The sequence below is a fragment of the Passer domesticus genome, chromosome 32 (assembly GCF_036417665.1).
Source record: "Passer domesticus isolate bPasDom1 chromosome 32, bPasDom1.hap1, whole genome shotgun sequence".
In the NCBI taxonomy this organism is placed as follows: Eukaryota; Metazoa; Chordata; class Aves; order Passeriformes; family Passeridae; genus Passer; species Passer domesticus.
This window is the reverse complement of record NC_087505.1, coordinates 149,263-173,720: the sequence shown is the minus strand read 5'-3', so window position 1 is coordinate 173,720 and position 24,458 is coordinate 149,263. Positions and strand designations below refer to the sequence as shown.

General features: G+C 56.8%; 3 protein-coding genes and 1 long non-coding RNA gene across 7 annotated transcripts; 3 read left to right on the top strand and 1 right to left on the bottom strand.

Annotated features, from left to right (window-relative positions):
• The first annotated feature begins 44 nt into the window (after positions 1-44).
• Positions 45-7,173, top strand: LOC135288279 (signaling lymphocytic activation molecule-like). Of its 2 annotated transcripts, XM_064401637.1 has the most exons (9): positions 45-850; positions 1,072-1,148; positions 1,403-1,709; positions 2,990-3,310; positions 4,086-4,367; positions 5,463-5,567; positions 6,146-6,234; positions 6,801-6,947; positions 7,040-7,173. In XM_064401637.1, the coding sequence occupies exons 3-9, from the start codon at positions 1,658-1,660 to the stop codon at positions 7,082-7,084; spliced, it is 1,041 nt and encodes a 346-aa protein (XP_064257707.1). In that variant the 5' UTR covers positions 45-850; positions 1,072-1,148; positions 1,403-1,657; the 3' UTR covers positions 7,085-7,173. The 2 variants fall into 2 exon arrangements, with proteins under 2 accessions (XP_064257707.1, XP_064257706.1); XM_064401636.1 differs by having other exon boundaries at positions 45-1,148.
• Positions 7,174-7,311: 138 nt separating this feature from the next.
• On the top strand, positions 7,312-10,591 carry LOC135288040 (T-lymphocyte surface antigen Ly-9-like). Its single transcript, XM_064401326.1, has 3 exons — positions 7,312-8,685; positions 9,915-10,208; positions 10,281-10,591. Exons 1-3 carry the CDS (start codon positions 8,631-8,633, stop codon positions 10,589-10,591), a joined length of 660 nt encoding a protein of 219 aa, XP_064257396.1. The 5' UTR covers positions 7,312-8,630.
• Positions 10,592-10,785: 194 nt separating this feature from the next.
• LOC135288320 (uncharacterized) lies at positions 10,786-12,469 on the top strand. The gene is made up of 2 exons (XR_010351499.1): positions 10,786-11,464; positions 11,857-12,469. It is a non-coding gene; the product is annotated as an uncharacterized LOC135288320 (long non-coding RNA).
• On the bottom strand, positions 12,403-20,384 carry LOC135288318 (uncharacterized). 3 transcript variants are annotated; one of them, XM_064401680.1, is made up of 10 exons: positions 20,200-20,384; positions 17,773-19,250; positions 15,069-15,386; positions 14,508-14,981; positions 13,910-14,026; positions 13,736-13,815; positions 13,399-13,464; positions 13,215-13,283; positions 13,041-13,100; positions 12,403-12,965 (listed from the first exon to the last, which is right to left on the bottom strand). In XM_064401680.1, the coding sequence occupies exons 2-10, from the start codon at positions 17,843-17,845 to the stop codon at positions 12,906-12,908; spliced, it is 1,317 nt and encodes a 438-aa protein (XP_064257750.1). In that variant the 5' UTR covers positions 17,846-19,250; positions 20,200-20,384; the 3' UTR covers positions 12,403-12,905. The 3 variants fall into 3 exon arrangements, with proteins under 3 accessions (XP_064257750.1, XP_064257748.1, XP_064257747.1); XM_064401678.1 differs by having other exon boundaries at positions 17,773-20,384; XM_064401677.1 differs by lacking the exons at positions 17,773-19,250; positions 20,200-20,384 and having other exon boundaries at positions 15,069-16,386.
• Between the last annotated feature and the right edge of the window lie 4,074 nt (positions 20,385-24,458).

Genomic DNA, 24,458 nt, shown 5'->3' with positions numbered 1-24,458 from the left:
TTCTGGAAATTAATAATTAATAATTAATTAATAATAATAAATAATAATAAATAAATCTCAGGCGAGCTTCCAGGCAGAAAATTCCAGGATGAATTGATGAGGAAAAGAACAAATTTAGGATCATTATTTCCACTTAAAAGAGGTTTTTCCTGCCATTTTATGTTCCTTGTTCCCAAAAGGAGTTTTCCTCTGGATGATTTCACTTCATTAATTTTTCCTGCCTGATGCTAGCCAAGCCCAGGTGGGGAAAATTGCCTTTGGGGGGGATTTTTTGGCTTTTCTGGACCATTTCCAGGTTGAAAATTTTCCTTTTGGGACCTGGGGGTTGGAGAAATCCATGGAGAAATCCAGCCTGGCCATGGGAATTCCAGGTGGGATTTGTGCCTCTAAAAACACCACAAAAAACTCCAAAATACCCCCCAAAATCCCAAAATGCCCCCAAACACCCCAAAACCAATGCCTTTGCCACCCCAAAATCCTTCCAAGCTCCCGTTCCAGAAGTTTCCAGGAGGAACCACAGCTGGTTTTCCTGGATTAATTCATCCTGCTCTTCCCCATTCGTATTTTTTCTGTAAAAGTCTGATTTTTGGGAAATGATGGCTTTGGGTTTTTACCTATCAGGTGCTTTCTGAGCAAGGAAGGAGGAGCCTCACCGGATGTTCCGGGTGGGGTTTTTTTGGTGGTTTCAGGGTTTTTTGTCATTCAAAAATCATTGCCCGGCAGCAAAACCTCGTGGAAAACTCTGAGCTGGGCTTCCCTGGAAAGCAGCGGGATGTGATCCAATCCCAGGATGGGATTTGGGTTAAAATCCCGGAATTTTCAGCCCTGGAGGTGTCCAAGGAGCAGCAAGGTGGGAGTCAGTGACATCTTGGATTGTTGGATCCCAGAGCTCTTCTCCGGCCTCAGGGATCCTGGAATTCCTGTTCTATCCACACCCTGAAAATTGGGAAAATTGGTGAAATTTGGAGGAAGAAAAAGGCAAAAACCCTCGGATTTCAAAGCTCCTCCACCAAAACCAGTCAAGATTTTCCAGCAGCAGATCCATGACTGGATTTTTCTGGCCTTTCCCAGCCATTCCTCCAGGAAGGACCATCCCCATCCCCAGCTGATCCCAAATCCACCGAAAACGAGGATTTGGCTTCTCCCAGGTGAGTTTTTGGTGACCTCCCATCCTTCTCCTCCTTCGGTGGATCCCATGGAGCTCCAAGCTGGGATATTCCTGGGAAATTTGGTGTTTTCTCACCTTTCTGCGTGGCCCCACCCCGGGGGGATGAAACAAATTTTGGGATGCTCCGAGGAGCTGCCCACATCCCTTAGCGGGATTGCTTTGAAGCTTCCATCTCTCCAGAGCTGGAAAAATCCATGAAATTCCTTCAAAACTGGATTTTTCCTCTTTTTTCAGAGCAGTTTGAGGACCTTCAGCAGGATAACGGAATTCTGGCGGGAAAACCAAACCCATTTTCTGCTTTTCTCCGCATCATTTCTGGGGCACGGAGCACAACCCCACGCTTTGAATAATTTCCGACCAAAGAAGATAAAAGGCAAAGGCTCGACTCATTCAGCCCCCAAAAACAGGAAATGAGAAGCCTGGGGGTGAAGGTCTTCCTGTCAGCACCTGCTCTGAGCCCCGGAGCAGCGAAGGCTCCGTGATCCCGGGATGGGCTCCGGGGCTTGGCTCCAGCTGCTCCTCACCCTCGGAGCTCTTTGGGGTATGTAGGGTTTCCTCCCCAGTTTTGGGGGGTTTGGGGTGGTTTCTCCTGGATTTTGGGGTTTTTTTGGTGGATCTGAAGGGGTTTAGGGCTTTGGGGTGGAGGTGCTCCAGGTGGGATGTGAGGAGTGTCCCTAAAACTCTCCCAGAGGGAGGAGGGGATTAAAATGTGATGGAAAAAATTCAGCCGGAAAAGTGAAGGATTTGGACGAATTTTAGCAGGGTCGTGAGAGCCCTGAGGGATTAATCCAGTTCCAGAGGGAGTTGGGATGTTCCAGAGGAAGATTCCCGGAGGATTGGCTCAGATCCCTGGGCTGGGAGATTCCCAAGGAATAAAATCATGGAATGGTTTGGGCTGGAAGGGCCTTGAGGATTGTTGGCTTCCAACCCTTTGCCATGGGACCCTTGGCTTCCAACCCTTTGCCATGGGACAACTTCCATGAAAATGGGGCAAATCCCTGGTTTTGGGGGGTCTGCAGAGCCAAAATTCCCTCCAGGCTTCCAGCCAGAATTCCAGGTTCCACCAGTAGGAGGCCATTTCCCTTTTCCATTTTCCCTTTTTCTTCCTTTTTCTTCCATTTTCTTCCATTTTCTTCCCTTTTCTTCCTTTCCTTTTCCCTTTCCTTTCTGGGCCAAAACCCATGGAAAAAAGACTTCGGGAAAAGTGGGGGTGGCACAATGGGGACCCTTCTCTGCTTTTGGCAGCTCCTGCTTTGGCTCCTCCTCCTTCTCCTCCCACAATTTCGTACAAATTCAAAATTTGTTTGCCCGGAAATGAGGGAAAATATGAGTCGAGGAAAATCCAAATCGAGGAAATTCTGAATCATTGGCTTGGAATAAAAAACAACAAAGAGGGTTTGGGGGGAAAAATCCTCCCACGGGAATCCTGGGGTGTGATGACACCCCTCAGGTTTTTTTTTTTCCAAAAAAAAAACCAACCTGGGACCACCTCAACCAGAAGGAAAATGTGGGATTTGTTCCTGAACCTGCTTCCAGGTGGCTGCAATTCCCAAAATTCCAGGAGGTTTGAAGTTGGGAAAGAGATTCCTTTGGATTTGGGGTCTCACCTTTGCATCTGGGGATTTCTGTCCTGGATTTGGGGTCTCACCTTTGGATTTGGGGTCTCTCCCTTGGATCTGGAGGTTTCTCCCGTGGATCTGGGATCCTGTGGCTCACCAGGCTGGATCCAGGCCATGCCTGACCCGATCCTGGAGGATTCCTCCAGGATTGGGATGAGGACGATCCCATGAACTTCAACCCTTCTCCCTCCCCTCTTCCCAGGGATCGGAGCCAAGGAAACAGTGCTGGGAATTTTGGGAGAGGCGACGCTCCTGCGGATCCCCCGCGAGCTGCAGGAACGCACCGAGCAATTCGGGGAAGCCTCCTGGAAAAAAATCATAAAGGAGCCGCTGACGAAGAAATTCCTGGTGAAGATTTCCGGCGGGAATCACTCGGAGTTCCAGCCGGAGCGGATGCGCTTCCGCGAGCAGAACTTTTCCCTGGAAATCCTCAACACCAGCCGGGATGACCAGCGGCTCTACGAGTACAGCGTCAACAAGGGGTCGGAGGAGGAGGTCTGGCAGATCCAGCTGGAAGTGTTTGGTAAAAAAATCCTCTGGGAATCACCGGGATGGTGATCCCGGCTTCTTCCTGGATGTTCCAGGCCTTTCCTGGATGTTCCAGGCCTTTTCCTGGATGTTCCAGGCCTTTCCTGGGTGTTCCAGGCCTTTTCCTGGGTGTTCCAGACCTTTTCCTGGGTGTTCCAGGCCTTCTCTGGATGTTCCAGGACTTTTCCCGGATGTTCCAGGCCTTCTCTGGATGTTCCAGGCCTTTTCCTGGACGTTCCAGGCCTTCTCTGGATGTTCCAGGCCTTTCCTGGGTGTTCCAGGCCTTCTCTGGATGTTCCAGGCCTTTCCTGGATGTTCCAGGCCTATCCTGGATGTTCCAGGCCTATCCTGGATGTTCCAGGCCTTTCCTGGATGTTCCAGGCCTATCCTGAATGTTCCAGGCCTTTTCTGGATGTTCCAGGCCTTTCCTGGATGTTCCAGGCCTTTTCCCGGATGATTCCAGCATTTTGGGATCAGGTCTGGGAGGTGTATGGTGGTCAGGGTGGGAAATGCCCACCCTGATGTCCAAAAAATCCTGGAATTTCCATTTCTCCTTTTTCCAGAGCTGGAGGCCGATCCCAGCTTTTTGCCGGAATTCCCCGGCTTTTTGTTGGATATTCCCGGCCTTTTCCTGGCATTTCCTGCTGTTTTCCTGGATGTTGCTGGTTTTTTTTCTGGGAGTTCTCAGCCTTTTGGAAGCATGTCTGGGACGTGGGAGGTGGAAAACACCGACCTCCATTCCACAGCCTGGAATTCCCGTCTCTCCCCAGAGCCGGTGGCCGACCCCAGCATCCGGATCCTGCATCGGGAATCCTCCAACGGGAGCTGCTCCCTGGCGCTGAACTGCTCCTCGGAGCGGGGGGACAACGTTTCCTACAGCTGGGACAGCCGGGACAACGGCACCGGGGGGATCTGCTCCGGGAACGGCAGCGTCCTGCGCCTCTCCTTCTCCCTGCGGGGCGCGGCCTTCGGCTGCGTCTGCACCGCCCGCAACCCCGTCAGCAGCCGCCGTGCCGCCTTCGACGCGGCCCAGTGCGGCGCCGAGCAGCGGGGTAGGTCCTGGTGTCCTGGAATCCTGGAATTCCAGAGCCCCAGAACCCCGGAACCCCGGAACCCCGGAACCCCAGAATCCCAGAACCCCGGAACCGCAGAATTCTGGAATCCCGGAACCCCAGAATCTTGGAATCACATAATCCTAGAACCCCAGAATCCTGGAATCCCGGAATCACAGAATACTAGAACCCCAGAACCCCAGAATCCTGGAATTCCAGAACCTGGGAATCCTCGAATCCCAGAATCCTGGCATCACAGAATTCTGGAATCCCGGAATCCTGGAATCCTAGAACCCCAGAACCTCAGAATCTTGGAAATCCATAACCCGGGAATCCTCAAATCCCAGAATCCCATAATCCCAGAATCCTGGGATCCCATAATCTCAGAACCCTGGAATCCTGGAACCCCAGAAACCTGGAACCCCAGAATTTTGGAACCCCGGCATCTCAGAATCCCAAAACCTCAGAATCCCAGGGTTGTGGGGTGGGAAGGAAGCTCTGGAGATGCCCCCGTGCTGTCAGCACAGCGATGGGAACTTGGTGGATTTGGGCGGAAATCTGAGATATTGGTGGGGGAATTTGAGAGATTTCTGCAGATATTTGAGATATTTCTATGGATTAGAAATATCCCCCTTTAGACAAGAGATTTTTACGGATATTGGAGATATTTTTATGAATATTCAAGATATTTCTGTCCCTCGAGCCCCCTTAAAGCCGCCAGGGAGATTTTGGGGGATTTTTTCTGACCCCATATCCAGCCCCCAGTGGGTTTTTAGCTCAAATAAGGCAAATAAAGAGAGCTCAGAGGCATTTCCTGCCCTTTGCTTCCTGTTCTGCAGCAAATCAACCCCAAATCAGGTGACAGAGGTGACAAATTCAGCCTCTGCATCAGGTGATGAAGGGACAAAATTCAGACCCGAAATTAGGTACAGTGGTGACAAAAATCCACCCCAAAGTCAGGGCACAAAGTGATGGAAATCACCCCAAAATCAGGGGACAGGTGACAAAAATCAGCCCCAAAATCAGGTGACAGAGGTGACGAAAGGCTCTGGGTGACCCGGGGCCACCTCCCCTGTGTGTCCCCTCGTGTCCCAGGTGTCCCCAGGGAGAGGACAGAGCTCGTGGTGCCTCTGGCGGTGCTCGGTGCCATCATTGTCATCATCCTCATCATCGTGGCCATTGTCACCTTCAGGGCCAGACGTGAGTTTGGGGCGTCCTGGAGCGGGTGGGGGTTCCCGAGGTCTGATCCCCAAAATCCCGGAGCTTGGGAAAGAATTCCGAGGCCAGCGGGTCCAGGCTGTGACGGGTCCCCACGCGGCCACCCGGGGTCCTGAGGGGTGGAACTGGGATTGGGATCGCTGGGATCCTCCCCCAGCCCAGCCCTGAGGGACCAAGGATGGGATTCTGGGGGAGAAAATCCTGAAAGGAGAATTCCTGAGGGGGCTGGGGGGTGATCCTGGAGAAAAGGGGGATCCAGGGGGAGTTTGGGATCTGCCAGAGGGGATTTGGGATCTGATCGCAGGGAATGGGGCAGAACAAGAGGGAACGGCCTCGAGCTGTGCCAGGGTGGGAAATTTGGGAAAATTCCTCCTGGAAAAGGGAAAATGCCTTGGAAGGGGCTCAGGGTTGGGGTGGTCACCCCTGGAGGTGTCCGAGGAATTCTTGGAGATTCCTTGGGATGACCAAGAAGGGACTGGGCACCGCTCGGACTGGGAGACCTCGGAATTGTTTTCCAGCCTGGCTGATCCCGGGATTGTGCAACCCCTCCCCACCCACAGGTGACCCAGACCCCTCCCAGGCCACCCCGGACCCCTCCCAGGCCACCCCAACCAGCGCCACCATCTACGCCCAGGTGCAGCGGGTGCAGGTGAGGGGGGAAAATGGGGAAAAACAGGGGGGAAAGGGGGAAAATGGGGGAAAATGGGGGATAAGGGGGAAAAAAGGGAAAAATGGGGAACAGGGGGGAAAAAGGGGGAAAAGGGGGGATAAGGGGGAAAAAGGGGGAGAGTAAGTGCAGGGCAAAAAGGAAACGAAAACAGAAAAAAAGGGGGAAAGGGGAGGAAGAGGAAGAAGATATAAAAAGAGGGAGAAAGGGCAAAAAGGGGATTAAGGGAGAAAAAGAGGAAAAGGGGAAGAAAAGGGGGGAAAGGGAAAACTAGAGAAAAGGGGGGGGAAAGGAGAGTGTGTCATTGGGGGTGTCACCCATCCCTGCCACACCACTCACCCGGAATTTGGGAATTTCGGGAATAAAGCCCGATGACACAACTTGCCGAGCCCCCAACATCCCAGGGTGGCTTTGGGGACAAACTCCGGGATTTTTCCCCTTTTCCGAGCCCCGCTGGGCACAACCCCGGCAGGAAAAGGTGGCAGCAGGACCAGGGTGGCCCCGTGGGGACCCTCGGGTCGCTGCCCACCCTTTGTTCCCTCCCTCAGAAGCCCAAAGGGACCGTCCCCAGCGCCACCCCCCCGTCCTGCACCACCATCTACACCGCGGCCACCGGGCCACCCCCGGCCCCCGACGGAGCCCCCCGCTCCCCGGCCGGGTCCCCAACCCCGCGGGGACGCCCCCCGCTGTCCCAGGTAAGGGGGACTGTCCCAAACCCCCGCCCGTGGGTGACCCCCGGCCCGGCCACCTCGCTGACCCCTCTGTGCCCCCATTTCTGTCCCCCCAGGAGCCCACCACGGTTTACGCCAGCGTGACCCTTCCCGTGGCCTGAGCCTCCCCGGGATCCTCCCTGGGGTCCGTGCCCGGCTGGAACCGCCGCTGATCCCGGGGGATCCCTTGGGGATCCCTGAGCAGCCCCGGAGGAACCGGGAGGAGCTCTTGGTGTGTCCAGCATGGCCAGAGCGGTGCGGGATGGTCAAACAAGGGCTGGACACAGGAAAGGAACCTCCTGGCTGTGCTGGAGGAATTCCAGCGGGATCCTGGAGCTGTGGGAAAAGGGAGAGATGCTCTGGATGCACCTGGAGCTGGGAATGGTGGCGGATCCATGGGAATGGTCATTCCCACACTTGTGGATCTGGGAATAGTCGTTCCCAGACCTGTGGAACCAGCAATGGTCATTCCCACACCTATGGAATAAGGAATGGTCATTCCCACACCCATGGATCTGGGAATGGTCATTCCCACACCTGTGGAACCAGGAATGACCATTCCCACACCTATGGAACCAGCCATGGTCATTCCCACACCTGTGGAACCAGCAATGGTCATTCCCACACCTATGGAACCAGCAATGGTCATTCCCACACCCGTAGAACCAGCAATGGTCATTCCCACACTTGTGGAACCAGGAATGGTCATTCCCACACCTGTGGAACCAGCAATGGTCATTCCCACACCTGTGGAACCAGCAATGGTCATTCCCACACCTGTGGATCTGTGAATGGTCGTTCCAAGGTGCACCGAAAAGATGCCCCAGGCACGTGGAGATGCTCCAGGGTCAATCCATCTCCCAAATCCCGCAGTTTCCTGTTCCGCACAGCCCAAAATTGCTGCTTTTAGGAGAAAAAAGACCCTGGCTCACCACCTGCTGCCCCAAAATCCTGGGAAAACAAATGGGGCTGTGCATTTTCCAACCCCAGGAAGTTCAGCTGTTCAGCTGGAGAGAAGTTCTGGGGTGACCTCGCTGTGGCCTTGCAGGACCTGAAGAGGCTTCAGGAAAAATGGAAGGAGAATTTTCCCAAGGCAGAAATGTTCAGAAAAGGGGAAGTGGAGTCAGGGGGACAGGACGGGATTTGGGTGGGATTTTGGGTTGGAATTGCTCCCTGTGAGGGCCCCAGGTGATTCCATGGATTTCCCACCCCTGGAAGTGCCCAAGGCCAGGCTGGAACCACGTGGGACAGGGGAAGGTCCCTGCCCATGGAGCTGGGATTTTTTGGGATTTAAGGTTCCTTTCCATCCCAAACCATTCCAGTCTCACGGAGCACTGAGCCATTTGTCACACACGGCCATGGTGACACTTTGTCCCAGCGGCCACCCTCATCTTTCCTTGGGAACGGGGTTGGTTTTTTGTAAACACCTGGAGTTTCCTCCTTTTTCCTTGAAAACAGAATGCTTTGGGTTTTTTTAAACACCTCAAATTTCTGTGTGAGAGTGAATTGCCCCTCCTTGATGCGTCATTTTCGTCACAAACCACATCCAAAGCCCTCCCCTCTACCTCGAGCCTGAAAAGCCACAAAGACACTTCTTCCTTGTTCTTCCTCTTTCTGGTGCTCATTTTTGCATGCTGGTGCCCCAAATCCTCTCTGTTCCTGACACCCATGGACGTGTTTTGGATCCCTTTTCTTGCCACACTCATGGTCCTCCACCAAACCAGTGAGTGCCAGGTGCTCCTTGTCCCCTGGGAAGGAGATTTGGGGCTGTTTTTAGGGTTTTTGGGGTTGAGGGCTGGGTGGGAGCACCAGAGCAGCTCCACGGGGAGGATTTGTGCCCAATGTTGGGATCCAGGGCTGCCATGGAGCTGCTGCTGCCATGGAAAGCTGCTGCTGGAGAGCTGGTGTCCATCTCTGCTGTCCATCCCTGCTGTCCATCTGCTGTCCCTCCCTGGTGTCCATCCCTGCTGTCCATCCCTGGTGTCCATCTCTGGCCCAGCCTCTGCTCCAGATGTTCTCCAGACCTCCTGCTCTGCCTTCAGCTCCTGCTCCTCTCCCCGTTGCCTCCTGGTTTTTGGAGGTCTCATCCTGGGCTGTTTTCTGGCTGAAAAGAGAGAAATTGGGCAAGGTTCAGCCCAGCCCTTCCCCACAGCCTCTGTGGGGGGTTTATCATGTGAACCATCCCGTGGCTTCATTATTCAGTATATTTCCTGCAAGTTTGTCTTCCCCAGCAGCTTTTCCTTCCTGATCTTCCATTGTCCGTGCCCCAGAGGCTGCCTGAGGCTGAGGGAGCCAGAAATTCCAAGCCCAGCCTCGGGGCTGAGCCAGGATCAGTTCCCTGTTAGAAAAACTGGGAAGAAAAACTCCATTCCCAGTCGAGACCGGGTGGCATGGTTATCTGGAAATGGGAAGTTGCAAAAATAAAAAAAAACAACTGCTTCCTCCTGGAATTGGTGACCCAAGGTAGCAGTGTGGCCCCTGGAGGGAAGGGATGGACCCAGAGGGATCCTGGACCTTGTCCTGGGCTGCATCCAAAGGAGTGTGGGAGGGTTCTCATCTCTGCAATGCTGAGATCCCACATGGAATGGTGAGAGTCCACCAGGAATCGCCAGTTCCCACCAGGAATCACCAGATCCCACCAGGTCTGGCTTCATTCTCTGGGTTCAGCAACTTCATGCCACCCTGATCCCATCTTGGTCCCACCTTGATCCCAGCTTTTCATCCCACCTCCATTTCCCCTTTTCATCCCTCCTCCAGCCCACCTCCATCCCACCTTGATCCCACCTTCACCCCTCCTTCATCCCAGCTTCATCTTGTCTCCATCCCACCTTCCTGCCCCCTTCAACTGACCTCCATCCCTCCTCCATCCCACCCTGAGCCCACCTCCATCCGACATTCCCCCTCCTCCATCCCACCCCCATCTCATGTTCCCTCCCCGCTTTCTCTCCCCAGTGAGCGCCAGCGACACCACGGAGGTGATCGGGGTCCTGGGCAGGTTTGTGACCTTCCGCAGCCACAACACAGACAAAAGTGCAGCATTCTGGAATTTTGGGAATGAACCCATATTGGTTGTGGGATTTGAGGACCCTCCTCAACCGGTATTTTCTAAAGACAAATTCCAAACCCGTTTTGCTGTCTCCGAGAAGGGCCGTGTGCTCACCATCTCCCAGCTGAGGATGGAGGACGCCGGGACCTACTCTGTAATCATTGATGGAAAACGATCCACCTTCACCCTCCAGGTGTTCAGTAGGTGCAGTTAGTGTTCTTTTGAAGTTTTTTATCCTAAAAGAGAGGTTTGTGACACCCCGGTGCCCCCAGGGGAGCTGGCAGAGCCCACGGTGACCTGCGAGGCCCAGAACTGCTCGGACGGGAGCTGCAGCTTCTCCCTGCGCTGCTCCGCGCCCGGCGCCGGCCTCGGGAACGTCTCCTACAGCTGGAGGGTGCGGGATCAGCCGCGGGACGGGGACTCCGTGGTGCTGCGGGTGAACGAATCATCCCTGGAAGAACTGGAGCCGCTGACGTGCATGGCACGGAACCCCGTCAGCAGCAGGAGCATCACCGTCACCACCCCCGGGGTGCTCTGCTCAGGTGAGAGCTGGGGACAGGTGGGGAACAGTGGGATGGGCTGATCCCGATCCCCTGAGAGCAGGAAAAGCTGGCATTTGGGGTTGGGATGAGTTGGGATGGGATGGGAATGTTGAGCTTGGGCTGGGCTGATCCCACTCTCCGGGGTCCGGCTCTCCCTGGGATGCAGAGGGAAGCTCTGACCCCTGTCCCCGTTCTCTCCCCTTGCCAGCAAAAAACACCCACCCTGCCAGCCCAGGTAAGCTGCCACCCCTGTCCATGTCCATCCTCACTCCTGAGTGAGTGTTCCCAAGTGTCCCCGAGTGTCCCCGAGTGCCCAGGGCAGCTTTTCCACGTCCAGCCAGGAAGGGCGACTGGGGAGCCCGAGCCCAGCACCCTCCAGCTCCTCCCAAAATCCCTTTCCTGGCAATGTCCAGGCTCTTCCCAGAGGCACCAGGGCAAGACAAGGAGTGGTGGCCACAAACCCAACCCCCAGAAGTTCCACCTCCATGTGAGAACCTCTTCCCATGGAGTGTCCCCCTCTGGAGCCACCCCAAACCCACCTGGCCGTGTCCCCGTGTCCCCTGCTCTGGGTGACCCCGTCCTGGCAGTGCTGGGAGATCTCCGGAGTTCCTTTCTGACCCAACAACTGGGGAATTTGGGAATTCTGGGATCCTCGTCCTTGTCCAGTGCTTGTCCAGCCTCTGTGCTGGCTTGGAGTGAGATCTCCTGGAATGAGGGATCAGGGTGGGATTTGAGGCCAAATTCCCCCTGCCCCAATGCCAGGAAGAGCCGGGTTTATTTTGGGGTGTTGCCTCTGGATCTTCTTCCATTTCCAGGTGCCAACTCCAGCAGCTGGATCAGGATCGGCGTCGTAGCTGGGGTTGAAATCGCGTCGCTTTTATCAATTTACCTCTTGTTCCACTGCAAATCCAAAGGTGAGCCTGGAAAACCATCCCTGGAGCCCAGGAAAACCATCCCAGGAGGTGGGACCTGGGAGGGGGGACAGAGCCAGGATGGGGCTGATTTGGGGTGGGTTTGGGGCAGATTTGGGATGGATTTGGGGCAGATTTGGGGCTGATTTGGGGTGGATTTGGGGCAGATTTGGGGTGGATTCAGGGTGGGTTTGGGGCGGATTTGGGGTGGATTCAGGGTGGGTTTGGGGCGGATTTGGGGTTCTCCTGATTCTGCCTCATCTCCCCTCGTGGTTTAACCGATTGTTGGGTTTTTAGTTGGGGGAGATCCCGGGGGCTTTGGGGTTGGTTCCCTGTGGGGCGGAGCCAATCCGCTGGCGAGGTCTGAGGAGCCAATCACCTGGCTCGGTTTGCAGATTGACAGCCAGTTAAACCACGGAAAGGAGCTGGACACGCCTCTGTGGAAAAGGAGATTTAAAAATGAGCAAAGCCCAAGAAAAGCTCTTTCCTCTGCCCTGGGAACGGGTCACTGACCGGCCCCACGCGGCCAGGCTGGGCTGAGATTCCTGCCACAGCCGGGCCGTGCCACCAGGACTGTCCCAACACCATGAGCAGCCACACGGCCACACCAAGCGCCAGGAGTGGCCTCGTGGCCAGCACTGGAGGTGGCCCCAAAATCCAGAGCGACCACGAGGCCGAGACTGTCCGGCCAAAATCCTCACGGCCGGGGCAGCGCAGCCGCTGTCTCACAATGGACTTTGTTCGCTTCACGGAAATTAAAATTAAAAGCCAGGAAAGAGCTGTTTCTTGTGGAGAAGTCTCCGTGGCATGGCAAGAGAGACTGCTCTCCACAAGAGAGCTGAAGACAGGCTGTTTTGAGTTGGTAAACTGACTGAAAGTGCCAGGTTTTGTCTCTTTACGTTGTCAGTGGGAAAGAAAAGAGCTTGGGGGATAAGCATTCCGAAGGTTTATTCTGATTTTATTTTTATTTTTATTTTAAGTCAGTCGATAAAGATTTTTTTAATACCATTTAAAGTTTTGAGCCTGTTTTGCCCTCCTCCTCCTGCTCCGTATCTCACAGCAGGCAATGAGCAAACAACTCCAGTGAGCGCTGGGGTTTGACCAGCGCTAAACCCACCCCAGAATTGGTGCCTTGGCCAGAAACTCAGACGGGCAAACCCAAACCTCTTCACACCCTTCACCAAGAAAAACAAACAAAAAAAAGGATTCCCAAATTTTCCAAACCCCAAAAACACCACAAAATTCCCACCCCTGCCCATCCCGCCTGCCCAATCCCAAATCCATCCCTTCTGGAGTTTTCCATCCCCAAATCTTCGCTCCAAGGCACAGCTGGGCGTTGAATCTTGGGGGAAAAAACTCGAATTTCTGCATATTTCTATTCCATTGATCCCAGTGTCCACTGGAGTTTCCTGGAGAATTCCACAGGGATGGGAATTCCGGGGTTTTAGGGGTGCTGGTGGTCGGCAGGATTTGGGAAGCCCAAGCGCCTGTAACCCCCATTATCCTGCAAGGAAACGGGTGGGATTTGGGGCATTTTGGGATTTTTGATCCCAAAAAACCCCCGTGGATTCTCCATTACCTCCAAGTAGGCAGTGGAGACCAAAGCTCGGTCCAGCCTCTTCCTCTTGATGGAGGAAGGCTGTGGGAAAAAGGGGAAAATTCCCATTGGGAAAAGTGGGATGACAATCCCAGAACCTTGGGGGACACGGATTTGGTGTCCCCAAGGCTTGGGGACACTTCAGGACAGCCTCACCCTGCGGCCGAGCTGGACCGTGGAGTAAATGGTGAAATTCTCGGGTTCCTCCCGCTGCCTGGGGTGCTCCTGCCAGGGAAAAAGGGTCAGGATGCACAAAAAATGGGAAATTTTGGGATAAAAAATGGATTAAAAAATGGATCCAGCCTGGGAATCAGCTGGGATCCCACGGGAATGACCCTACCAGTGTCCTGGGAGTGACCACGGTGTAGATGGTGGCTCCTTCCTGGGTGGCCTCCCCCGTCCCGGCCTGGGGACACAAAAAATGCCAGGAACGGTTAAAAGGATCAACTTGGGGTTCCCGAAATTCCCACACGGAGGGGATTTCCCCATGGAAAGCCTGGTCAGGCCTGGGAACTGCCCGAGGTTTGGGTTCCTGGTCCTGGATGTGTCCGAGGGATGACCGGGCCCTGAGTGACCAGGCTGGGCTCAGCCCCAGGGTGGACTCCATGACCTTGGAGGGCTTTTCCGACCCCAAAATTCCCAGATTTTGGGTGGGAAGGGACATTCCAGGCACTCACGGGGTCCTGGCAGGGTTTCTTCTCTCCCACCTCGGCGTAGACGGTCATCTCCGAGGGTCCTGAGGGGGCTCCGGGGGTCCCTGTGGGGTCAGAATCCCCAAATTTGGGTTCCAAAGGTCAGTTTGGGGTCAAAACCCCAAAATTTGGGATCCTGCCCCCACATTCTGGACAAACCTTCCCGAGAATTCTTCCTCCTCTTCCTCCACCAGCAGCAGCTGCCCACGAGGAGCAGGGTCAGCCCTACGGCCACGGCCACAGCCACAGCCAGCAGTGTCCAGTGGCTGAAATTCTCTGGAATTTCAGGAAAAGAATCCCAGAATCCTGGAATTCAGCTGGGATTTAAGGTCCCTTCCCAGCCAAAACATTCCAGGATTTCTTGAATCTGTAAAGTGTTATTTTTGCCGTATATCAAATAAAAAGTGTAAAAATAATAATGGATTAAAGATATATAAATAAGTTTATGTTCTCTATAAACTTATATAAATGGGTATATATTACATATATATAATGTATTATATATTGTAATATATGTACATAAATTAATTTCCATATGTAAATAATTATGGATTTAAGAAATAGTAATAAGCAAATAAGTATAAATAAGAAATAATAGTAAATACAATTTTATATGGAAATAAATACATGCTCAAAAGCTTTTAGTGCTGGAAACACATTTTTACCCACTTACAAACTCCAAAACTTTAAATCCTGGTCCCCACCCTGGTGGATCCCTCCCAGCCCCCCGAAATCCCGGGATCCACGGGCAGATCACCTGGGCAGGTGAGCCGGGCGCGGGCCGCGCTCCACCCCGCGGGGTTGCTGACGTTGCAGAGGCAGATTTGGGGTTCGGCGCCCTCAGGGAGCCTCAGGATCAGCCGGGAGGGGATCCCCAGGATCTGCTCCGGGATCTGCTCCGGGATCTGCTCCGGGATCTGCTCTGGGATCTGCTCTGGGATCTCCTCCAGGATCTGCTCCGGGATCTCCCCCGGGATCTGCTCTGGGATCTGCTCTGGGATCTGCTCTGGGATCTGCTCCAGGATTTCCTCCAGGATCTCCTCCGGGATCCGTCCCGGGATCTGCTCCGGGATCTTTTCCAGGATCTGCTCCGGGAGCTCCCCCGGGGGATGCCCGGGACAGGCCCAGCTGTAGGAGACGTTCCCGGGGCTGGAGCAGAGCAGGGCCAGGGTGCACCAGCCCCGATCCCGCTGCAGGATTTGGGATTTCAGCTCCGGCGGCGGGAGGGGGTCTGCGGGGACAGCGAGGGTGAGAGGGAACAGGGGACAGGGGGATGAGGGACAGAGGGACACGGAGACACAGGGACCCAGGCACTCACCCCACACGGACACTCGGAAGCACTGAGAGGAAATCACTGACCCATTCTCGAGCTCGGCCGCATAGACCCCGCTGTCGGCTCTGTGAACCGCGGAGATGCACAGGGAGAAGTTTCCCAGCTGGAATTTCCCTTTCCCATGGAAAGAACCACTGGGATAGGAGACAGTTCCATCCCTGGGGGCTGTCAGGATCTTCTGCCACGTTCCGGAACCAATTTTCACTTTCCAGTGGATCTCTGTCCACTCCCACGGGGGTTCCTCCGGCGCCAGGCACAGCGATCCTCCCGCGGACACAACTCGGGTTTGGCATCCCGGGGATCCTAAACCAGAGCCGGGGTGAGGCTGTGACTCCGTGGCTCCGGAGGGGACACGGTCACTGCTGGGGCCACCCCTGGGCTGCACCTGCAGTGCCCACCCAGGCCCCTCCTGGCCCCAGGGCCCATTCCCCATCCCCAAAACTCCACTCTCCACACCATCCCAAGCGGGTTCTGTGTCTGTTCCCCATCCCAAAATTTCCCCTCTCTCCCCATTATCCCAAACTGGTTCTGTATCTATTCCCCATCTCATTCCCAAATTTCCCCTCTCTCCGCATTATCCCAGACCAGTTGAGCGTCCATTCCCCATTCCAGGGGTTCCACTCTCTCCTCGCCATCCTGGGCTGGTTCCCAATCCCCATCCCAAAATTTCTACTGTCTCCCCATTATCCCAGACCGGTTGAGTGTCCATTCCCCATCAATTTTCTCCACATTCTCCCAAACTGGTAGTGGCCCATTCCCCATCCACATCCCAAAAATTCCGTTCTTCACACCACCCCAAACTGATTCTGTGTCTATTCCCCATCTCCATTCCCAAATTTCCCCCCTCTCCCCGTTATCCCAGACTGGTTCTGTGTCCATTCCCCATCCCAAATTTCCCCTCTCCCCATTATCCCAGACTGGTTCTGTGTCCATTCCCCATCCCAAATTTCCCCTCTCCCCATTATCCCAGACTGGTCAAGGTCCATTCCCCATTCCAGGGGTTCCACTCTCTCCTCACCATCCTGGGCTGGTTCCCAATCCCAAATTTCCCCTCTCTCCCCGTTATCCCAAACTGGTTCTGTGTCCATTCCCCATCCCAAATTTCCCCTCTCCCCGTTATCCCAGACTGGTTCTGTGTCCATTCCCCGTTCCAGGGGTTTTTCTCTCTCTCCACACCTCCCCTCCCCCTCCCGGTGCCCGTCCCCCTCCCCATCCCAGGGAATTTCACCCCCTGCCCCCTTTCCTCTCAACTTTCTGCGTTTCTCTTCTCGAGAGCAGCCCCGGATGTCGAAGGCCCCCAAAATAAAACCCGCGGAACATCCGGAGGGCCGACGCCGCTTCCTGCGGCTCCGTGTGGTCAGGGCAGCTCTGGGGGCTCTTTGCACGGCCCAGCCCCACAAACCCTCCCTTCCCCAGCCCCCGGGGCCAACCCCACCCATCCCGGGGGGCTTCCCACCAGGAATTTCCTCCCCAAAACAGTTTTGCTCCCGAATTTCCAGCGGCTCCAGCCCCGGGCTGTGCAGGTGTGGGGACACCCCGAGGCTCGGGCAATTTGGGAATTCCAGGGGTTGGAGCAGGGAAAGGCAGGAAATCCTCCCCTGGGGGAGTGGGAGCCGGGATTATTGATGGGTGGGACCTGCGGGGGGCACGGGAAGGGATTTCCCCCTGCTCCAGGTGCCGGAATTCCTGCAGGACACGGGAATTTTCCTGCAGGACACGGGAATTTTCCTGCAGGACACGGGAATTGTCTTTTCCTGCTGCTCCGGAGCTGCCGGGGTGGGTGAGAGGGTCCAAATTCTCCCGAGGGGGCTGGGGGGGCTCAGCCTGGAGAGAAGGGGGATCCAGGGGGGATTTGGGATCTGCCAGAGGGGATTTGGGATCTGATCCCAGGGAATGGGGCAGGACAGGAGGGAACGGCCTCCAGCTCTGCCAGGGCTGGAAATTTGGGAAAATTCCTCGTGGAAAAGAGAAAAGGGCTTGGAAGGGGCTCAGGGAGGGTTGGATCCCCACCCCTGGAGGTGTCCAGGGAATTCCTGGAATTCTGGGGGAGCAGGTGGGGCTTGGTCCCAGCCTGGACTCCGTGACCTCAGAGCTCTCTCCCAGCCTCAGAAATCCTGGGATTCTGCAAATCCTGGAGCTGTCGGGAAAACAACGACGCCAAACCCCGCCAAGGTGTGGCCGGGAGATGCCCCAGGCACCTGGAGATGCTCCAGGGTGAATCCATCTCCCAAATCCCGCTGGTTCCCCCGCTCCCCACACCCCAAGTCGCTGCTTTTCGGGGAAAAAAGACCCCGGGTCGCCAGCAGCTGCCTCAAAATCCCGGGAAAAAGGAACTGTGCTGGCTGGGCAGAGGGATTTGAGTTTGGGAAGAGGGAAAGGTCGCAGCTGTGGGGTTGGGGAACTGTCGGGACAGGGAAGTCGCGACTTTCAGCCCAACTCTGCTCAGGAAAGGGAACCGGCCCCGCGTCACGGCCCGGCCCGGCCCGGCCCGGCTCGGCTCGGCTCTCCCGGGCAGGGCGGGCTGAGGGCTCCGAGGAGAATCCCCCAAAGCCGCAGCCAGCCCCGCTCCATCCCCCGAGCCCCTCTCGCCGCTCCGGCTTTTCCCCGCAATTCCCGAATTCCCCGCAATTCCCGAATTCCCGCAATCCCCAATCGCCCCCCGGCCCCCCATCCCGCTCCCCCTCCTCACCTCGGCTCCCGGCCAGCCCCAGCAGCAGCGCCAGCAGCGCCGGGGGACAGCGGCCACCCCCGGGCGGGGACATCTCGGAGCGGGGACCCCTCGGGGCTGCCGAGAGCCCGGCGGGGACTTCCTCTGCCCCGTGCGGCTCCTTTGCACCTCCTCCTCTTCCTCCTCCGGGGGGTCGGGCGCGCTGTCGCCCCCCGGCCGCCCCTCTGGCCGAGGGGACAGGGACACGGCGGGGGTGCTGCTCTCAGCCCCAGCGCTCGCAGGGAATTCATTTTCATTGCCCCGGCAGGGCGCGGGGTTGGGGGTTTTGCTTTGGGGACACCGCGGTGGCTCCGCTGTCCCCAGCTCGGGCACCCCAGCAGCAGGACGGGGAGTTTGGGGAGGAATCTCCAACCCAAAATGCACTTTACAACCTCAAAACCCCATTTCCAACCCCAAAAATCCTCCCCGTTCCAGCCCCAAAATTCTCCCCATTCCAGCCCCCAAAATCCTCCTCCTTCAGCCCCCAAATCCTTCTCGTTCCAGCCCCAAAATTCCCTTTACAGCCCAAAATCCATCCCGTTCTAGCCCCAAAATTCCCCTCCTTCTGCTCCAAAATCGCCGTTCCAGCCCCAAAAATCCCCATTCCAGCCCCAAAATCATCCTCCTTCAGCCCCCAAAATCCTCCCCGTTCGAGCCCCCAAATCCTCCCCATTCCAGCCCCCAAATCCTCCCCGTTCCAGCCCCAAAATCCTCCCCGTTCCAGCCCCAAACCCTCCCCGCGTTCCCGGACGGTTTTTATGGGATTCGCTGCTCCCATCCCGCATTCCCGAGGCGGCGGGGAGGGAAAATCCCGGGAATTCTTTTCGAAGCAGAGGCCGGGAGGTGGCAGCAGGAGACCGCGAGCGGCCGGGGGGTCCCCGAACCCCCCCCAAATCCCAAATCCCTCCGGGAATGGAGGAACCGGGATGCAGCTGTGACGCCCCCAGCCCCAGATAAAATCCTGGAGCTGTGTCCGAGCTGGTTCCGACGGGAAAAGGGTCGGGGTGGGACCCCAGAACCCCAAAATCCCAGAATTCCTGAATTCCAGAACTCAAAAATCCCAGAATTCCTGAATTCCAGAACCCCAAAATCCCAGAAATCCTGAATTTTGGGTCCACAGAATCCCAGAATACCTGAATTTTGGAACCCCAAATATCCCAGAATTCCTGAATTTTGGAACCCCAAAATCCCAGAATTCCATCATCCCAGCGCGGGGTTTTGGGAAGGGATTTTTGGAAAATGCACATTCTGAATGCGGGGGTTTGAAGGGGGGAAAAAAAGGGGAAAAATGCGGATTTTTCCAGGCCGGAGAAGTTCGGGTTAACAGCTCATTGCTGATCCGGGGATTAATCACCGCGGTTTAATTAATTAATTAATTTGGATTGATGAATTGGTGGCCTCCCAGTGAATCATTTGTGGAGACGATAATCCCGGTGGCAGCTGTCCCCTGGGTGTCACCTCTGCCCAGACAAAAGCGGGAGATTTGGGGAATTAGGGAATTAATTAGGGAACATTAATTAGGGAGGGAACACCCCGAGGCACGGCCTGGGGGATCCTCGGGATGGGCTCGGGGCGCTCCCCAAAGGGCTCTGTGTCCTTCCTTGTGCCACAATTCCCAAATTTGCTCTGCGGGATCGGGAATTTCAGGGGGAATTTCCGCCTGGAAGGGGCTGCGGAGGGAGGGAGGGGCAGCCCTGGAGGCGACCCAGGAATTCCTGGAATTCCGGATGGGCTTGATGGGCTTTTCCAACCTCATCAGTCCTGGGGTTCGGGAGTTCTGGGATTCTAGGATTCTGGGGTTTGGGGTTCTGGAATTCAGGAATTCTTGGATTCCGGGGGTCCTGGAATCCTGGGGTTCTGAGATTCCAGGATCCCGGGATCTTTGGATTCTGGGTTCTGGGGTTCTGGAATTCTGGGTTCTGGGGTTCTGGGTTCCTGAGATTCCGGAATTCAGGAGTTCTGGAATCCCGGGGTTCTGGGATCTTTGGATCCTGGGATTCTGGAGTTAGGGGATCTGGGATTCTAGGATTCTGGGATTTTGGGGCTCTGGAATTCAGGAATTCTGGGATTCTGGAATTCTGGGGTTCCTGAGATTCCAGAATTCAGGAGTTCCGGGATCCCAAGGTTCTGGGATCTTTGGATCCTGAGGTTCTGGGATTCTGGGTTCCTGGGGTTTTGGGATCCCAGAACTCAGAGACCCGTGGGCACAGAGCAGCAGGATTTAGGGGCTGGGGAAACTGAGGCAGGGAGGCCCCTCTGGCAGCAGCCGGAGCAGCCGGGCCGGGATTAGGGCAGAGCGCGGCTCAGCCGTCTGGGATTGGGGATCGGGGATTGGGGATCGGGGATTCACCCCGGATCAGGATCAGGCCGAGGAGCAGCTCTGGGCTGGGGGGAGAATGGGGCACCCACCAGGGTCCAGCAGTGACCAGCAGTGACCAGCGGTGACCAGCAGTGACCAGCACACAGAGTGACCAGCACACAGAGTGACCAGTGTGTCCTCCAGTGCCCAGCACCTCCCAGTGTCCACCGGTGTCCACCAGCACCCCCCAGTGTCCACCAGTGTCCACCAGTATCAGTGTCCAGCGCCCCCCAGTGTCCAGTACACACCAGCGCCCCCCAGTCCCCCCCAGTGCCCCCCAGCACCCCCAATATCCCCCAGCACCTCCCAGTGCCCCCAGTCCCCCTCCAGTCCCCCAGTATCCACCAGCACCCCCCAGTGCCCCAGCACCCCTCAGTCCCCCTCCAGTCCTCCCAGTGCCCCCCAGCACCCCCCAGTATCCCCCAGCACACCCCAGCACCCCCCAGTGCCCCTCAGTCCCCCCAGTCCCCCCAATCCCCCAGTGCCCCCCAGTGTCCCCCAGTCCCCCCAGTGTCCCCCAACACCCCCAGTGTCCCCCAGTCCCCCCAGTGTCCCCCAACACCCCCAGTGTCCCCCCCAGTCCCCCCAGCCCCCCCGGGCCTCGGGATTTTGGCCGCAATCCCCTCGAGCTCAGGAGTTATTTCGGGGCCGGAGAGGCTTTTCCTTGGGAAATGGAGCTCCTGCAAATCCCAGCCGCGCCCGCCCGGAGATAATTCCCGCGGGATGGAGGGCAGGGGCTTGGGAATGGATTTTGGGGAAAAAAAGAGAAAAAATATAAAAAAGGAATCCGAAAGAGGCGCGTTTTGGTGGGAAGGGCTGGAGCCTCCGGCCTGGCTGCTCCTTCCCTGTGGGAACGCTTCCCAAAAAATAAAAATCCATTGAAAGCAGTGAAATTCCCTCCTTTCATCCCAATTCCAGGGCTGCAGCTCCCCAGGGAATCCCGGTGGAGATCCTGGGGCTGACCTGGAGGGTTTTCCTTGGCCACCCCAAAGATCCTCCTGGCCATCCCAAAAATCCTCCTTGGCCACCCCAAAACTCCTCCTTGGCCATCCCAAAAATCCTCCTTGGCCACCCCAAAGATCCTCCTTGGCCACCCCAAAACTCCTCCTTGGCCACGCCAAAAATCCTCCTTGGCCACCCCAAAGATTCTCCTTGGCCACCCCAAAACTCCTCCTTGGCCACCCCAAAAATCCTCCTTGGCCACCCCAAAACTCCTCCTTGGCCATCCCAAAATCCTCCTTGGCCACCCCAAAAATCCTCCTTGGCCACCCCAAAAATCCTCCTTGGCCACCCCAAATGTTTTTTTTGGCCACCCCAAAGATCATCTTGGCCATCCCAAGGATCTTCCTCACCCATCCCAAGGATTTTCCTCGTCCATCCCAAATATTTTCCCCATCCATCCCAAGGATCCTCCTTGTCCATCCCAAGGATCTGCATTTGGCCACCCCAAATGTTCTTCTCGTCCCCCCCAAGGATCCTCCTGGTCCACCCCAAACATTTCCCCGTTCCACCCCAAATATTTCCCCGTTCCACCCCAAACATTTCCCGGTTCCCCGGCTCCGGCGGCACCAGGAAGGGGCAGAACCGGCGCCGGGAGCCGCGAGGCCCCGGATCAATATCCCGGGAATTCCCGGCACAGATTGGGATTTCACGGCCCACCGGAGATCCCGCCCGCCGCCGGCGCTCCGGCGCCAGAAACGCGCGGCCGGCGCCAGAGCCGGAGCTGCGGGTGCCAGTCCCTGGAATTCCAGGTGCCAATCCCAGAATTCGTGGTGCCAATCTCAGAATTTGGGGTGCCAATCCCTGGAATTCCAGGTGCCAATCTCCGGAATTCGTGGTGCCAATCCCAGAACTCCAGGTGCCAATCCCAGAATTTGGGGTGCCCCTCCTGGCTCTGTCACTTCTGGGCCCTCGTCCCCCCAGATGTTCTGGGATTGGATCCATAATTTTGGGATTGGGGATCCGGAATTTTGGGATTGGGGAGCGGTTGGGGCCCCCCCGTGGGCTGGGATTTGGGATCCAGTGTCGGGATTTGGGGTCCATTGTCGGGATTTGGGGTGCAAGGCTGGGATAATGGACCAAACACCAGGATAATGGACCAAAACTGGGATTATGGACCAAACTCCGGGATAATGAGCCAAACATCGGGATTATGAGTCAAACACCGGGATAAGGGCCCAAATTCCGGGATAACGGCCCAAACTTCAGGATAACGGATCAAACTCCGGCATAACTCCAGGATAACAGCCCAGACTCCGGGATAACGAACCCAAACTCCGGGATAACGGCCCAAACTCCGGGATAACGAACCCAAACTCCGGGATAACGGCCCAAACTCCGGGATAACGAACCCAAACTCCGGGATAACGGCCCAAACTCCGGGATAACGAACCCAAACTCCGGGATAACGGCCCAAACTCCGGGATAACGAACCCAAACTCCGGGATAACGGCCCAGACTCCGGGCTAACTCCGGGCTAACTCCGGGCTGACGGCTGCAGCCGAGCCGTCCGGGCCCTGACTTCTCCTCCCCCGCTCCCCGCAGGTTTTGGGGTCTCCCCCGCCCCCCGTGCCCCCTGCCCGCTCCCGAGTGCGGACGCAGCGGCTTTTCCCGATCCGTCAGCGAATTCCCGGCTCCTCCCTGACCCCTCGCTCCCTCCTCCTCCTCCTCCTCCCCAAATTCCTGCAGCGGGGGCAGCTCCGGGGCCTCTCCCGCTCCGGGGCCAAGGAAGGAATTGGGGCGGATTTGGGAGAAAACCCCAAAACCCCCGCGGGCCTGGGGTCCCCCGTGGGATTCCTTTTGACCAAAATCCGATCTTTTCACCCCTTTTTGCTGCAGCCCGGCTCGGGCGCTTTGGAACCGGAAGCTTTTGGTGCCTCCCCCCCCCGGAATTTGGGAATTCCTGGGGCTGGGGGATCCATGGAAAAGAGAGGAGGGACCCCCGGTGTGACCCAGAACGGGACAGGGCCCGGGATCGCTGCAGGGCAGGGAGAAAGCGTTTGGAAATCCCCGGGAGAGAGGGAAAAAATGGCTTTTTCCATGGAAAAAAATGCGGGGAGGGGGGGCTGGGCTGCTCCCCGACCCCCTTGGCCGGGAGCCGCTTCCCGGCTTTTCCCAGCTCCCCTCCAAATCCCTCCAGGCGGAGGAAAAAATAAAATTCTATTTGAGATTAAAGGGGGGAAAAAAAAAGAGAGAGAGAGAAAAAAAAAGAAAATGAGAGAAGGAGAAAAGAGAAAAAGAGAAAAAGCTCAAAAAAGAGGAAAGGGGGGGGGGGGAAAATTAAAAAATTCCAGGCCTGAAGGAATCGCGGGGAGATGGAGGAGCGCCCACGCACGGGGAGAGGCACAGACAGACAGACAGACACACACAGACACACGGACACGCGGGGCCAGATGTGCACGGGCCGGCCAGATGTGCACGCCTGCGGCTCCAGGTGTGCACACGCAGGTGTGCACCCCAAAATGCAGGTGTGAACCCCCAAAAAGGCAGGTGTGAACTCAAAAATGCAGATGTGCACCCCAAAAATGCAGCTGTGCACCCCTCAGCCTCCCCAAACCCCCCTCGCACACCCCAAACCCCCCTCGCACACCCCAAATTCCCTTTGCACACCCCAAAAACCCGCTGGCCAGCCCCAAATGCCCTCTCCCGCCCCCCAAACCCCGCCGCACACCCCAAACCCCCTCACCCTCCCCAAACCCTCCTCACCCTCCCCAAATCCCCCTGCACACCCCAAATCCCGCTCTCCCACCCCAAATCCCCCTCTCCCGCACCCCAGACCCCCCTTGCACACCCCAAAACCCCCTCAGTCTCCCCAAATCCCCTCACCCGCCCCAAACCCACCTCAACACCCCAAAAACCGCCCCTGCACACTCCAAATCCCCCCTCGAACACCCCAAACCCCCTCTCCCTCCCCAAACCCCCCTCAGTCTCCCCAAATTCCCCCTCCCACACCCCAAAACCCCTCTCTCGCCCCCCGACCCCCCCTCGCACACCCCAAATCCCCTCTCCCTCACCCCAAATTCCCCCTCGCACACCCCGAATCCCCTCTCCCTCCCCAAACCCCCCCTCCCGCCCCTCCTGCGCTCCCCCGCGCAGCCCCACGCGCGACACGCGCGCACGTCCCCGCTCTCCCCCCCCCCCCCTCCTCCTCCCTCCCTCCCTCTCCCCCTCCCTCCCTCCTCCTCCTCCTCCCTCCCTCTCCCGCTCCCTCTCCCCGCCGCCCCCGGCCCCGCCCCCGCCGCCGCTCGCTCGGGGCTCGCAGCTCCGGGCTCGGCGCCGCCGGAGCCCCCGGCCCTTCCCGGCCCCGCGG

What these genes read in the sequence shown, in the direction of transcription:
- LOC135288279 (XM_064401637.1), top strand. Translation starts at nt 1,658, where the DNA reads ATGGGCTCCGGGGCTTGGCTCCAGCTGCTCCTCACCCTCGGAGCTCTT. An exon ending in CACCCTCGGAGCTCTTTGGG is followed by an intron (nt 1,710 to 2,989) that starts GTATGTAGGGTT and finishes CCCTCTTCCCAG; the next exon opens with GGATCGGAGCCAAGGAAACA. An exon ending in GACGCCCCCCGCTGTCCCAG is followed by an intron (nt 6,948 to 7,039) that starts GTAAGGGGGACT and finishes CTGTCCCCCCAG; the next exon opens with GAGCCCACCACGGTTTACGC.
- LOC135288318 (XM_064401677.1), bottom strand. Translation starts at nt 15,633, where the DNA reads ATGAGATGGGGAATAGATACAGAACCAGTTTGGGATAATGGGGAGAGA. An exon ending in CTTCCGAGTGTCCGTGTGGG is followed by an intron (nt 14,982 to 15,068) that starts GTGAGTGCCTGG and finishes CTGTCCCCGCAG; the next exon opens with ACCCCCTCCCGCCGCCGGAG. An exon ending in TCTCCACTGCCTACTTGGAG is followed by an intron (nt 12,966 to 13,040) that starts GTAATGGAGAAT and finishes GTTTCCTTGCAG; the next exon opens with GATAATGGGGGTTACAGGCG.
- LOC135288040 (XM_064401326.1), top strand. Translation starts at nt 8,631, where the DNA reads ATGGACGTGTTTTGGATCCCTTTTCTTGCCACACTCATGGTCCTCCAC. An exon ending in CATGGTCCTCCACCAAACCA is followed by an intron (nt 8,686 to 9,914) that starts GTGAGTGCCAGG and finishes TTCTCTCCCCAG; the next exon opens with TGAGCGCCAGCGACACCACG. An exon ending in CTTCACCCTCCAGGTGTTCA is followed by an intron (nt 10,209 to 10,280) that starts GTAGGTGCAGTT and finishes CGGTGCCCCCAG; the next exon opens with GGGAGCTGGCAGAGCCCACG.